The following is a 15,422-nucleotide window of genomic DNA, read 5'->3' on the forward strand; positions in this document are numbered from 1 at the left end:
TCTTTTGTGGGGGTGGGAAGAGTCGAGCCTGATCGCCTGGCTCCCTGCCTCAGAGCCTTTTTTTTTTTTTTTTTTTTTTTAAGTTGGTGCTCCCTTCGCCTGCTGAAGAGGCACCGGGATCTGTGTGTTTTCCCGTGCGGTGACTCACTGCACTGGGTTAAACAGCGGCACTGAGATTCGTGGCACTTTTTTTGCCCTGGAATCTACTGTCCTGTTTCCCTGTTCAGTCCCCTTTTTAACCAGATGGATGGGCGACTTCCCGTGGCTCCAATCGCCAGTGTATTTCGAATGGAGAACTGCTGCGCCGGAAGGCTGACAAAGCAGCTGCGCGGGGCAAAGCAGCGACGCCAGCCGTCACAGCTGTGCTGGCGACCCACGGAGCTCCTCCATCTGAGAGCTTCCTAGTCTGTGGGTAATAACAATGCGGAATCCACTCACCCTCTGCGCTTTCACTGGGAGCTTCAATCCTGAGCTGTTCCTAAATGGCCATCTTGGATCCACCCTCTATTTTTATAAATACCTTCTCTAACAGAGAGAAGCCTTGCTCTCATCATTCTCAACATATTTATTTGCTCAATGCTACCAATTTCTCAACAGTCTCCTCCACCTCTCCCTTCCACACCTCACCCTTAGCCCTCTTGGTTCCAGGAGGCACATGGTCACAACTCCTCTCATCCCACAAGGAAGGTCTTACTCCTCCACTCTGGGGAGGGCAGGCAAGAGAGACACATGAAAAGTCAAAGGGAGGAATCAAAAGAAAAAGGAATGGAAGTCCACATTGTTTTCTTGAATATTGGTTAAATAATAAACCATCTTTTGATTGCCCTAATAACCATCTCTTGGTGATGATATAGTTTATGGATATGGCTAGAATTTTTTTAAATTTTATGATTTTGCATCTAAATCAATCAGACTTTGGTCTATAGCTTTATTTATTTATTTTTTAGGTTTGGTATCAAGGTTGTACTGGCCTCAAAAACTGAATTGGAAAAGTTCCATCATTTTTTTCTAAAAAAAGTTTATAAAAGCTTGGTATTCTTTATTTCTTAAATAGTTGGAATAACTGCAGTGAAGACATTTGTTCCTCGAGTTTTTCTTTCTAAGCAATTTTTTGAATATTCACTCAGGTATTGTTTGCATTTGTGACAAGGCACAATCAACCTCTGGTTTGACCTTGTTTCCAGGACTTTTACTGATGGCATGTTCGCCAAAGGACCAGCCTGCTAGCACTTCCTAAGTTCTAATCATTTCTCCTCTGTACTGCAAAATGCAAAACAAAAACAAAAATCCTTTTTCTTCTCAAATTAGCTTTTCAGGCTCCTGCCCTACACAGTGTGAGACATCTGAAGATTTCTTGAGAAATAGCATGTGTTTGACCCCTAATGTATAAATTTTTTTTCAATGCAGTCTTGATTGTTCTCCTGCTTTCTGGTCCCCCCCATAACCCCTAGGTTATGGCCCTCTGCCTGAACCAAGTTCAGTATTCAGGTTCTTCCCTATGGCCAGAAGTAGAAAGGACCCCCAGAGCAAACAGCTGCATTCTGTCCATGTGATTTCTGGGATTTACCACTCTCTAGAATTTTGCCACTTTAGTCCTCTTTGCTTCTATAGAGTTGGTCTCAAGGGGTCCATTCTTCTGCCAATTACTATACCTTACCCAACAGCAAAATCTATTTTTGCTTTTTTGTTTGTTTGTTTTGAAACAGTCTCTGTCGCCTAGGCTGGAATGAGTACAGTGGCATGATCTCAGCTCGCTGCAACCTTTACCTCCAAGGTTCAAGTGATCCTACCACCTCAGCCTCTCTAGTAGCCAGGACTACAGGCATGTGCCACCGTGCCCAGCTAATTTTTGTATTTTGGGTAGGGACAGGGTTTCACCATGCTGGCCAGGCTGGTCACAAACTCCTGACCTCAGGTGATTTGCTCACCTCAGCCTCCCAAAGTACTGGGATTACAGGCATGAGATACCATGCCCAGCCTATTTGTACTTTTTGAAAGCTCCATATTTGTTACATCTATATGTATTTTAAAAATAGCTGTATCACCTATGAAAGACATGTTGCAGTATGAAATTGGGTATGAAGAGAGTTGGGTATAAGAAGTCACTCACAGCACAACGTCCTGGCTTATGTGTTAGACATACGCTAGGGTTGAAACCACCAAAAATCTGGATCCACTCTATCCTACTAATCCTTGTAAGTTGCATACAAGGCAAATTGACTTGCCCCTTTGATCCACCATTCTGAGATGGGTCACCTGAAATCAGTCTGTCTCAGGATTATTGAAAAATCCTGGCAGCAGGCTCCTGTCCTATGTCCCCAGGTTGAGGGTCTCTCTCTTTTTACCTGGACATACAAGTGCACTCTTGCTGCTGGGTCCCCTTGCTAAAAATCGTCCCTGATTTTGCATATAACTAAGCAGTAACTACTTATAGCTATTGACTCCAGAGTGGCATCTTTTCAAATCTCTATCTTAGAAAATAGCAGTCTTCACAATGAACTAAATTGGATTTTTACAAAGTAAAATGCTATTCCTCAATAAAAACCTTTTTTACCACATTTTGTTAAATTGCTAGATATCCTGCAAATTCAACATCTCTGGTCTATATTAAATTTAGATTTTAACTTAAAGCTTCCATGCATTGGATATAGTTAAAAATGCCTTCTCTACTATCTGATGTTCACTGAGAAGCTACTATAAATTACACATTCTCCATAAAATATAACCTCATAGTAAATGCTTTCCTATAGTTTCCTATAGTTTGTGCATTTTCTCTGGCCTCTTGACTTTACACAGAATTATTTTCCATATTCATCACATCCAGGGGGTTTCTGTCTTATATGAGTTCTCTGGTGAAAAATTAGGGCTGACTTCTCACAAAAGGTTTTCCCACATTCATTACACCCAAAAGGTTTCGCCCTGTGTGTCTTCTCAGATGTTCAGTAAAACTGGAGTATTAGCAGAAAAATGCATCCCTTCTTAATCTGGGGATGCTGTCGCAAGTTTCTACCCTGTGCGAACTCTCTGATATTTACTGAGATGTGGCATTGGGCAAAATATTTCCTATATTCATTTGCCAATAAGTTTTTTCCACTTTTAGTTTTGCAACATAATGTATGGTCCAAATTCCAGAGGAATGTGTTCCTACATTCCATATCTTCATATTGTTTTTTCCCCTGTTTAAGTTCTCTTCTATACTGTGAGAACTGACTTCAGGGCAAAGGTGTTCTTATTAGCATTATATTAACAGATTTCTCTCACCCTGTATATTCTCTTCTACAAAGTTCTGACTTCACCCAGAGTAATTTCCCTCACTTAACTATATTTATAGGGTTTCTCCCCAAGTGTGTTCTCTGATGTACAGTGAGTTTTGACTTAACATAGAATGATTTTCCACAAACATTACAGTCATAGGGTTTCTCCCCTGTGTGTGTTCTATGATGTGCAATGAGTTTTGACTTCACACAGAATGATTTTCCACATTCATTACATCCATAGGGTTTCTGTCTTATATGAGTTCTCTGGTGAACAATTAGGGCTGACTTCTGACGAAAGGTTTTCCCACATTCATTACATCCAAAAGGTTTCTCCCCTGTGTGTCTTCTAAGATGTTCTGTGAAACCAGAGTAGTAGCAGAAAAATTTTCCACACTGAATACATTCATAAGGTTTCTCACCTGTGTGAGTTCTTAGATGTTTAGTAAGAGTTGACTTCTCAGAGAATGATTTCCCACACTCATTGCATTCATAAGGTTTTTCTCCTGTATGAGTTCTTTGATGTTTAATGAGGTCTGATTTTCTGAGAAAGGCTTTCCCACATTCATAGCATTCATAGGGCTTCTCCCCTGTGTGTGTTTTCTGATGCACAGTAAGGACTGACTTAAATGAGAAGGTTTTCCCACATTCATGACATTCATATGGTTTCTCCCCTGTGTGTGTTCTCTGATGTTGAGTAAGGGTTGACTTTTCACTGAAGGATTTCCCACACATATGACATCTATAAGGTTTCTCCCCTGTATGAATTCTTTGATGTTTAATGAGGTCTGAATTCTTACAGAAGTTTTTCCCACATTCATGACATTCATAGGGTTTTCCTCCTGTGTGTGTTCTCTGATGTCTTGTGTGGTCTGACTTCTGAGTGAAGGTTTTTCCACATTCATGATAGTCATAAGGTTTTTCTCCTGTATGTGTTCTCTGTTGTACATGAAAGGCTAATTTTTCACTGCAAAAAGTTCCACATTCATTATATTCAATAATATTGTCAGTTGAGTGGGTTCTCTGAATTGGGGTGAGATTTAACTTCTGACTGAATGGGTAAACACCCTGATGTTCAAGGAGAATGGATTCCTCACAGATATTTTCTCCACATTCATTACATTCATAGTGGTTCTCTTTTGTATGTGTTTGCTGATGAGTAGTGAAAAATGACATATCACAGGTTTTCCCACGTTCAATATATTTGCAGGTTTTCTGTCCTGTGTAAGCTCTCCTGTGTACAAGGAAGAGCGAATTCTCAGATAAAGCTTTCCCACATTCATCGTATTCAAAATGTTGCTCCCAATTTTTAATTTCCTGATGCCAAACGAGGTCTTCGTTAAGCCAGAAGCCATTCCCATTTTTATTATATTCATAAGTTTCCTCTTCAGAATGAACTATTTTATGCTTTTCATCACAGGAACATTTTCTGCCTTTGTTAAACTCATCGACCTTCATTATTGAATAGTTTCTACTGGCATTAATTAATTCTGAAATAAAGAGTGATAAGAAAGATTAGTTAACAAGGGCATGTAAAAGAAATAAAGTTAGCATTAGGTTTGAAGGCATGGCTCAGTTTCAGCCATTATCTCTTCATACCTACATTATGACAACAGTGTGCACACTTCCAGTTTTATACTTCTTTTCAATTCAACACAGCAGCAACAATCAAATTTCTGAAAGTTCTAATTCCTAAATAGTCCTATAATCCAGGCTCCAATTCTGTGTGGTTCTTTTGTTGTTTGTTTTGAGACAGAGTCTTGCTCTGTCATCCAGGCTGGAATGTAGTGACACAATCTTGGCTCAGTGTAATGTCCACTTCCTGGGTTAAAACAACTATTCTCATGCCTCAACTGCCCAAGTAGCTGGGACTACAGGCATCCACCGCCATGCTTGACTAGTTTTTATATTTTTAGTAGAGATAGGATTCTGCCATGTTGGCCAGGCTGGTCTTAGATTCCTGCCCTCAAGCAGCTCACCCATATTGGCCTTCTAAAGTGCTGGGATTATAGGCATCAACCACTGCACTTGGCCTAATTGTTTTTCTAGCTCTGATTCACTTAGAATAAGAGTAAAATCAATGAGTGAACAAGCCATACTTGCCATAGGATCAGGTTAATGGTTCTATTCTGGCTATGGAATTTGCCCTTTACTCCATCAACTGTACTATATAGTACTGAGTCCAATGTCCCAAACCCCCCCCCCCTTTTTTTTAACAAGGTATCATTGAAGTAAGCATATCTTTATACTTAGATTAAGATTAGAACCAAACCATTCTTCATCAAGTCTAGAATGAATATATTGCACTTTAGATAAATATATATGAGCTGTTTGTTCCTCATAAATTACTCATTCCCATCATAATCTCATACTGATGGTTTTCTCATTGTCAGCTTACGGTCTAACAATGTTTTTAAAAAGTTGCCTTCCCAAATTTCTCCACCACTTCCAGCTTCATCTACTAAAAAACACAAAAGAGCTGTTTGTATAATTCATTTAGGCACAAACATCAGCTGATTGCTGTAACAATATTCTTTGTTAAACACTGAATTTTAAAATATTTCATGCCCTTCTGTTTTCGTTCACCAACTATGTTCCTGAAAGCCATTATTTTATTTATGGTTTTCTCTCAGTGTTCTACACAGATATTTAAACCAATGGTATTTAATAAATAATGTTTATCAGTGTTACCCAAAGAGCTTTTTAATTTTTAGAGACAGAGTATTGCTCTGTCACTGAGGCTGCAGTGCAATGGCACAAACACAGCTCACTGCAGCCTCTTCCTAGGCTAAAGCAAGACTCTAACATCAGCTCCGCAGTAGCTGAGACCACAAAAATTAGCCAGGCATGGGACCAAAGGTGTGTGCCACCATGCCAATTTTTTGAGTTTTCATAGAGATGGGGTCTCCCTATGTTGCCCAAGCTGGTCTCAAATTTCTGAGCTCAAGTGATCCTCCCACCTCAGCCTCCCAAAGTGCTGGGATTACAGACATGAGCCACTTGGCCCAGACTATTTTTAAATAATGCTGTAAAAAAATGGTAAATATGATAAATGCTAACAAATGAGCAACTCAAAAAAGCATGTATTGAAAAATATATTTAATATTTTATTTTTTGTTTGTTTTTTATTGCATTTTAGGTTTTGGGGTACATGGGAAGAACATGCAAGATTGTTGCATAGGTACACATGTGACAGTGTGATTTGCTGCTTTCCTCCCCTTCACCTATATCTGGCATTTCTCCCCATGCTATCTCTCCCCAACTCCCCACCCACCGCTGTGCCTCGTTTATTTCCCCCCAACAGACCCCAGTGTGTAGTGCTCCCCTCCGTGTCCATGTGTTCTCATTGTTCAACACCCACCTATGAGTGAGAACATGTGGTGTTTGATCTTCTGCTCTTGTGTCAGTTTGCTGAGAATGATGGTTTCCAGGTTCATCCATGTCCCAACAAAGGACACAAACTCGTTGTTGATGGCTGCATAATATTCCATGGTGTATAGGTGCCACATTTTTCCTGTCCAGTCTATCATCAATGGGCATTTGGGTTGGTTCCAGGTCTTTGCTATTAACTGTGCTGCAATGAACATTCGTGTGCCTGTGTCCTTACAGTAATATTTAATATTTTCTAGAAGGAGGGATATTCTTTACCGGGAAGAGGACACCAGGGAGTTTTCGTAGGGGTAATGAAAAATCACTCTCAATGATACATATATTCATATATATTCATCTCAGTGATGGATGTGTATGTGTGTGTGTGTGTGTGTGTGTGTGTGTGTGTGTATAAAATTTTATTAAGCTGTGAGTTAACTCTAAATAATTTATACCAGTTAAAAAAACACAGGATGGTGTACGGAAGTGATACGGGGAGATGCTGGGTGATTCAAAGCCACTGGATATTTGAGTCTTGTCAACATGTTACTTGTAAAGGTCTGGAACCTCTAAAACATGATTCCTGAAGAACATTTCAATGGTCTTATTATCTGAACTTACCCTTTGTGATCTACCTTCCTTTAAATTCCATCTGGCACATACTAACTCACCCAGATGACTCTGGCTTGGAAATTTTTCCTCTAATATCCATGGCTCCTCGCCTTTCTCCAACTTGAGGATTACTTCCGGTTTACGGATGCAATACCCTGTGAATGAGAATTATATTCCTTGGGACAAGCTGGGTGGGTTTCCCTGAAGGAGGAAGACAGTATACCCCAAACAATACACACACACATATACATAGCTCATTTAATCCTGTCATGGGAGCAGAGGAAAAACCCTTCTTTCTGGTATCCAAAAGGGATAAATTGTCCTTGACCTCTTAATCTCAAACCTAAATATTTTTATATTCTACAAAAGTTCCACAAGTTTCTATTGATAAGAAAGGACATGCATTCAGGCCTTCTATATGGGAAACAATTCCTACCTACCTACTGAGACAAGGTGGCTGTAGTTCTCCATCATCACATCCCTGTACAGGGTCCTCTGAGCAGGGTCCAGATGCTGCCACTCCTCTTGAGTAAAACCCACACTCACATCCCTAAATGACACTGGTCCCTGGAAAATCACAGTTCTGCTCAGTTTCAAGTGATCAGAATCAGGTGATGTGAAGAAAGATGTTTAGGGACTAATTCTTACCATTTTTATTGTTGAAAATTAAACAGAAAATGTTATAAAGGGCCTCCATGACACATGTTGTTTTATGTTATACATTGTGGGTAAAAAATCATAGTAGAAATATCCTGTTGGTGCATTAATTTATTACTTAATGGAAAAATATTTAGTGCCCACATGTGCTTACAGGTTTCTTAGTTTCTGAGTATTCCAATTAGAATACAAGACTCTTCCTTACAAGAAAAGAATATATCTTCTCATGAGGAAACATACATACAGAGACATACCCACCACAGAACTTAAAAGATTCATACCACAGATACGTGCAACACAGATGGATCATAAAAAGGTTCTGTGCAAATTCAGGTGAGAGTGTGTCATCGTATTAGATTTCACTAAAGTGTTAAAACTTTAGTTCCTTTGCAAACATATAACAAAAACTTAAGGAAATGTTAAAAACCTGAAAAAAATATGTGGCAAGTCAATGGAATTGCTTAACAGGATAAGAGGGCATGTCTGACCTGTGATGAGGTAAAGGTTGCAGAGGCATGGGAGATGAGGGAGACTAGGAAATATTCTTGGCTTTAATACTGTTAGTGTTCTCCAATTATTTATCACTCATCTAATCTGTAAAAAATTTTTAGCAACTAGTTTTATTTATATTTATTTATAAAGTAAATAAAATACAGTCAACCCACATATAAGGACAGCTTAATTTTGTTCTTATTTTTTAGATAAAAATATAAATAGGCATGATGATATTTTTTTCCCATTCCTTAAGGAACTGGCAGTATATGACATATACCCAATTATCTTGCACGCTTCCTTTAGGCCATAGGCTCCCTGCTCCCCCAACACCAGATCATTCATGTGAATAGCAGAAGTTGATGGTGAATTGAAATACACACCTGAATCCCTGTAACATAATTCCATTTTCACCGAGGAAGTAATGCCACCCAAGTAGAGTGGAGACTGTGCTGGAGAGCAGCATTAGAGGTAGACTGTCTATATTAAGGGGCAACAGTGGAGATGTGGAAGAGAGAATTCACTAGTCAAAGGAAGAGAGGAATGGTGACTTCCAGAGGGTCTGCATAGAGGCCTTAGGTCTAGAAAGTAGAACCAGGAGGTTGGGGGAGGGGGGAATTGCAGAGTGACAATAAGTCACATGGAGGTCATGCAGCTCTAGGAATGGCTTCATGTCATGGAAGTGAGCATGTCCAGTAGAAGGCTACAGAGATTATTCTGAAGCTCAGGAAAGAGATCCAGCATGGAAATAAGGATATGGGTGAAAATGGCAACTCTGTGTCACAGGGGCCACCAGTGATCAGATATTCACAAAGGAGACAAAGATGGAGGAAAAAAATTACCAACACAGAATTTAAGGGAATACAAATATATAAGTGGCTGGCAAGAAAAAGAAACATAGGCCATAAAGGCTGAAAAGGAATTTACAAAAATGTGAGAATGGAACCAGGAGACATTCCAGAGTAATAGAAAATAAGAGAGAACACAGTTTCAAAAATAACTGACACTTCCATTTAAAGATGGTGAACCTCAAACACATATCTACCTCTGATGCCTGCAAAAATATAAGTGGAAGGAACATAAACAATAAATGTGCAAATAATATACACCAAAAAAGACAATTATATAATTTCTGGAAGATATCAGTAGATAGTATCAGATATGAGAAACTAGAGGCAGGGTTCCTGTCACTTATACAAGTATAGAAGGTGCAGGAGTGGTGGCTTCCAACCACAGCCAGAGACAGTGCAGCTCTAAACCTTGAACCAGGGTTAGGGGTTAGGCAAGGTAGTAGGATCAATGACTGACAAAGTACCTAACTTCCAGGGCACCTTGGTGGGCCTTACTCTTTAGACACCTCACAGTTCATGAAGATGGAAACTAATAAGCAGCCACCTCTGGAAAGTGAGGGACTTTTTTTTAACCAGTTCTATACATAGACCATATGGACAGTTACATTCAAAGTAAAGCCAACCAAGAAATATAACTCCCAAAACATCAACCCTCTATAAGAGAACATAGTTTGCCTTAAAGGAACTACTTAATGAAAGAGAAATCAGTGTTCTAATTTCAGGAATTCACAGATTTAAATGAAGAAATACAGAGTTCTGTAATAATAGCTGGACGCTTCATTACTCTGCTTTCATTAATGGACAGAATATCCAGACAAAAGATTCATAGGAAAACAGAGTAATTGAATAATGGTATAAACCAAATAGGCCTAAGAGAAGTATGTGGAATGCTCTACCTACCAATAGTAGAATAGTCATTCTTCTCAAGTGTACAAAAAACATTCTACAGGGAAGCCCATAGATTAGGGCACAAAATAAATCTCAGTAAATTTAAAAGACTGAAATCATAAAAAATATCTTTTCTGACCATAATAGGATAAAGCTCAAAATGAGTAACAGTGAAAAAGTTTATTAACATGGATATTAAACAACGTTTAATGGATCAAAGAAGAAACCACAAAGGAAATTTAAAAATACTTAAAAATGGGTGAAAAGGTAAAGAGTCTATGTCACAACTTATGGGATGCAACCAAGAGCATGCCTATCGAGAGATTTGTAGCAATATATGCCTATTTTCAAAAAGAAAGCAATAACTTTATACCTTCAGCAGCTAGCAAAGAAGGATCAAACTAAATCCATAGCTAGCAGAAAAAAAGATATAATACATATTAGAGCAAAGATAAGCGAACAGAGAATAGAAAACTACAGAGAATCAATAAATCTAAAAACGGATTCTTAAATAGAACAAAATTCATAAGCTTTCATCTAGATTGACTAAAGAAAAAAGATGCAAAGAACTAAAATCAGAAATTAAAGTGACATTACAAAAAGAAAAAAGGATTATAAGAGAATACTATGAACAACTATACACTAATAAGTAACTCAATTAAATAGACACATTTCGTAGAAGGACACACATTACTGAAACTGACTCAAGAAGAAATATAAAATCTCAACATACTTATAACCACTGAAGAGATTCAATCAGTAATTTTTTAAAAAAACTGCCTAAATAAAAAAAAAATCCAGGGCAAGATGACTTAGCCGCTTAATTCTATCAAATTAAAGAAGTAATACTAATCTTCCTCAAACATTTCCAAAATTAGAAGGGAATACTTCCTAACTCATTCCTCTGAGTTTTACAGTGCCAGCCAGCATTACCTTGATACCAAAGCCAGATAAAGACTTCACAGGAAAATAAAATTACAGACTAATATTCCTTATGAATACAGATGCAAAAAATTCTCAATAAAATACTAGCAAAACCAAATTTGGCAGCATATTAAAAATATTACATACTATGACCAAGTTGGATCTATCCTAGGAATGCAAGAGTGGTTCGATATAAGAACATTAATCAGTGTAAGACAACACATTAATAAAACAAATGAATAAACATGTGATCATATCAATTGATGCAGAAAAAAGTACAAAATCCAGTACCATTTGAGGATAACCAAACTCAGAAAACAAAGGAACGGAAGCAAAGTTCTTCAACATAATAAAGTGCACATATGAAAAACTCACAGGGAACATACTCCATAGTGAAAGACTAAAAGATCTCCCCACTCCCCACCAAGATCATGAACAGGCAAAGGATAGTGCTTTTACCACTGCAATTCAACACTATATTAGAAGCTCTAGCTATAGCAAATAGGCAAGAAAAAGAAATAAAAGACATTCAAATTGAAAGGCAGAAGTAAAACTATTCTATTTGCAGATAACATTATCAAATCCACAAAAAATATATGAGCTAATAAATGGTTTCAGCAAAGTTGCAGAGGACAAAATCAACACACAACTATTAGGTCTCTTAAAAAAACACTCCAACAATGAACAATCCAAAGGAAATTCAGAAAACAATTTCATTTACAATAGTACCTGGTAGAATAAAATACTTAGTGCTATGGTGTGAATGTTTATACCTTTTGCAACTTCATAGGTTGAAATTTAATACCACTGCAATAGTATGAAGAGGCATGGCCTTTAGGAGGTGATTAGGAAGCTCTGCCCTCATGAATGGGAAGTGTCCTTATAACTTAATGGACAAAGTAGTGGCCTGACAACCTGGAGAGACAAGTTTAGATACTGTGCTCCCAATAATCAGAAATTTTATTTTTGATAAGTTTACATAAAATAATGATGATTCTCCAAAACTAAAACGACTTAGTCAAATGGCCCCTTTTAATTTCTAAAATGTTTAAATACATCAAATCTGATTTGAATATTTAATATAGCAAGTATTGATAATTCCAGGAAGATGGTGATCTAAGGGATCAACCCAGAGCTGAGGAGACAGGTAGCACTGGCAGGTTTGAGAGACTGGATAGTGACAGGGAGAAGGAGCAAATAAATATTGTGGATAACAGAAACAGAAAACAGAAAGGTTATGGAGTTAAGATTGAAATTGGGAAATGTCTATGTAAACTCATTGTTTAAAAACTACATATAGACAGACAATACAAAAATAGATGTACACGTGTATTTGTGTGTGTGTGTATATACTCATACATATATTTTCTAACTCTGTCAATTGAGAAGGTCTGAGGCAGTGACAACCTTTACCAATGAGCACCCAGATCTTCGTTTTTAAATTCTATCCTCCACTAAAAAAATCAGCGTCCTTTGGAGAAATGGCTGATGGCAGAGGTAGTGCAGGAAAAGGACAAAATGGGCCAGGCACATCTGTTGTGCCACAAAGTAATTACTCAAAAACTGATGTGGGAATCAGGCTGAAAATGGAATACGTAACTCCAAAACTCCATCCCAGACTAAAGCAACAATTAAGCTGGGGGGTGGGGGAACCCTCTCAGAATCAAACTTTTCCGAATTCTAAAATCTAATTAAAAAACTAGTACACCCAGAACATTCCTGATACGGCTTGCTGGTGCCTGTGCCAAAGTGGACAGTATGCACCTTGTTTTCAGAGAACTGTGGTTGTGTATTTTGATCTGTCTGTGCAGGCTCTCTGAAGAAGTGGCTCACAGGCTTGTCTTTGTTTTGCCTGCCTTGGAACTTTCTCAGGGTTAGAGTAGTCTTACAGGAAGTGCTTGTTGAAAACATTTAAAGCCAATTATCAGGCCATAGCAGCCAGATGAGAAAAGCAGCAGATGGACTGATAAAACTGGGAAGCAAATACATGCGGGCCATGGGTAGGAATAAGGGGTTTGAAAAGGTTCTGCAAAAACCAGGAAATTGGGATCATGTGCAAGGCCAGGGCAGTATGCATGCTCAGAAAAAAACCTGAGAGGAACCTAAGCTTTCACATCTGGTTGACTTTCAGGCTCTGTGTAAGTAGGAAGTAAAGATAAGGCAGAGATGTAAATGGCCTGGCAAACCATTACAGGAGTGCCCTAAAACGAGTTGATATGCAAAGACCAGAAGAGTTTTTTGTTTTGTTTTGACTCTGGGCATTTAAAGAAATCTCAGTCGAATCAGAAACTGACCACTAAACTAACACAACAGAGATTTCAATGACCATGTACAATAAACAACACTGACTTTACAAAAATAGTTTAGAAAAGTCACAGAATACAAAATAAACAGCAACAACAAACTCTGGGGAAAAGGAAGAATCTGATTTCTAGATTTAGCACATTTTAATATTCAAAATGTTCAGTTTACAGTAAAAGATGAGGAATGCAAAAAAGATAGTATGACCCACAGACACACAAAAAAGAAATGAATAAAACCTGTCCCCAAAAACACCTTTGATATTAATCTTACTAGATAAAGAATTTACATCAGCCAGGCATGGTGGCTCATGCCTGTAATCTGAGCACTTTGGGAGGCCGAGGCGAGCAGATCATGAGGTTAAGAGTTCAAGACCAGCCTGGCCAACATGGCGAAACTCCATATCTACTAAAGATAAGAAAATTTGGCCAGGTGTGGTGGCAGATACCTGTAATCCCAGTTACTCAGGAGGCTGAGGCAGAAGAATGACTTGAACCCAGGAGGGAGAGGTTACAGTAAGCCAAGACTGCGCCATTACACTCCAGCCTGGGCAACAGGACAAGACTATATCTCCAAAAAAAAAAAAAGAAAATACGAAGAGATAAGGGATTAACCATGTAGAAAGAATCTGAAATAAGATTAACAGTGAATCTCTAATTAGAAACCATGAAGGACAGAGGCAGTAGGATATTGGCACCTTTATAGTGCCAAAAGAAAAAAAAAAATCAAGAATTCTACATTTGGTAAAACTAGCTTTCAAAAATGAAGGAGAAATTAAAACATTTCTAGATCAACAGAATCTGAGAGAGTTTATCAGTACTAGACCTGTCCTACAAGAAATGCAAAATAAGTCATTTTAGTTGAAACAAAAGGACGCTAGACAGTAACTCCAATCCAAACACAAAAAAAAATTCAAATGGTAAAAGTAACTACTATAAGTAAATACAAAAGCTAGTCTTATTGTATTCTTGGCTTTTATGTTTTCTCTTTTTTCTATGATTTAAAAGACAAACACATAAAACAATAATTACAAATCTGGATGGTAATGTGCACACAATTTATCAAGGTATAATCTGTAACAATAACAAGACAAAGGATGCGGACAAAGCTGTATAGGAGCAAAATTTTTATATACTATTAAGGCTGAGTTGGTATTAGTGGAAGCTAGATTGTTGTAAATTCAAGATGTTAATTGTAATTCCAAGTATAACCACTAAGTAAATAATAAATACAGAAATGCAAAACGAATTAAAATGGCACATTAGAAAAAAAAACACAAGGAGGCGGGATCCAAGATGGCCGTTTAGGAACAGCTCAGGATTGCAGCTCCAAGTGAAAGTGCAGAGGCTGCTGCAGGTGATCCTCAGGCAAGCAGGGCCTGGAGTGACCCTCAGCAGACCTACAGCAGAGGGGCCAGACTGTCAGAAGGAAAACTAAGAAACAGAAATAACCTCATCATCTGCAAACAGAACATCCACTCAGAGACCCAATCTGAAAGCCAGCAACTACAAAGACTACAGGCGGACAAATCCATAAAGATGGGAAGAAACCAGCGCAAAAAGGATGAAAACACCCAAAACCAGAACACCTTTCCTCCTGCAAGGGATGACAACTCCTCACCTACAAGGGATCACAGTTCCTCACCAGCAAGGGAACAAGGTTGGATGGAGAACGAGGGTGATGAAATGACAGAATCAGACTTCAGAAGGTGGGTAGTAAGAAACTTCTGTGAACTAAAAGAACATGTTCTAACCCAATGCAAAGAAACTAAGAACCTTGAAAAAAGATTTGACGAAATGCTAACGAGAATGGACAAAATAGAAAGGAATATAAGTGAATTGATGGAGATGAAAAACACAACACGAGAACTTCGCAAAGCATGCACAATTATCAACATCCGAATTGACCTATCAGAGGTCGAAGATCCACTCAATGAAATAAAACGGGAAGGCAAGACTGGAGAAAAAAGGGTAAAAAGGAATGAACAAAGTCTCCAAGAAATGTGGGACTATGTGAAAAGATCTAATCTACGTTTGACAGGTGTACCTGAATGCGACGAAGAGAATGAATCCAA

At 38.3% G+C, this 15,422-nt stretch overlaps 1 protein-coding gene across 9 annotated transcripts in view; it reads right to left on the bottom strand.

Moving 5' to 3' along the window:
* Positions 1-945: 945 nt before the first annotated feature.
* Positions 946-15,422, bottom strand: part of ZNF37A (zinc finger protein 37A) — a 24,938-nt gene continuing 10,461 nt past the window's right edge. For 7 of the 9 annotated variants that reach the window (XM_017516793.2, XM_017516792.2, XM_037734323.1 and 4 more), the window contains 3 exons: positions 7,676-7,802; positions 7,295-7,390; positions 946-4,744 (listed from right to left, as the gene is read on the bottom strand). In XM_017516793.2, coding sequence (XP_017372282.1) covers positions 3,312-4,744; positions 7,295-7,390; positions 7,676-7,802 — 1,656 coding nt within the window. In that variant the 3' untranslated portion in view covers positions 946-3,311. Of the gene's footprint in view, positions 4,745-7,244; positions 7,391-7,675; positions 7,803-13,796; positions 13,818-15,422 lie in introns of those variants that run through there. The other 2 variants (XM_037734324.1, XM_037734325.1) reach the window with 2 other exon arrangements.

This window comes from Cebus imitator, unplaced genomic scaffold (genome assembly GCF_001604975.1).
Source record: "Cebus imitator isolate Cc_AM_T3 unplaced genomic scaffold, Cebus_imitator-1.0 Scaffold603, whole genome shotgun sequence".
NCBI lineage: Eukaryota > Metazoa > Chordata > Mammalia > Primates > Cebidae > Cebus > Cebus imitator.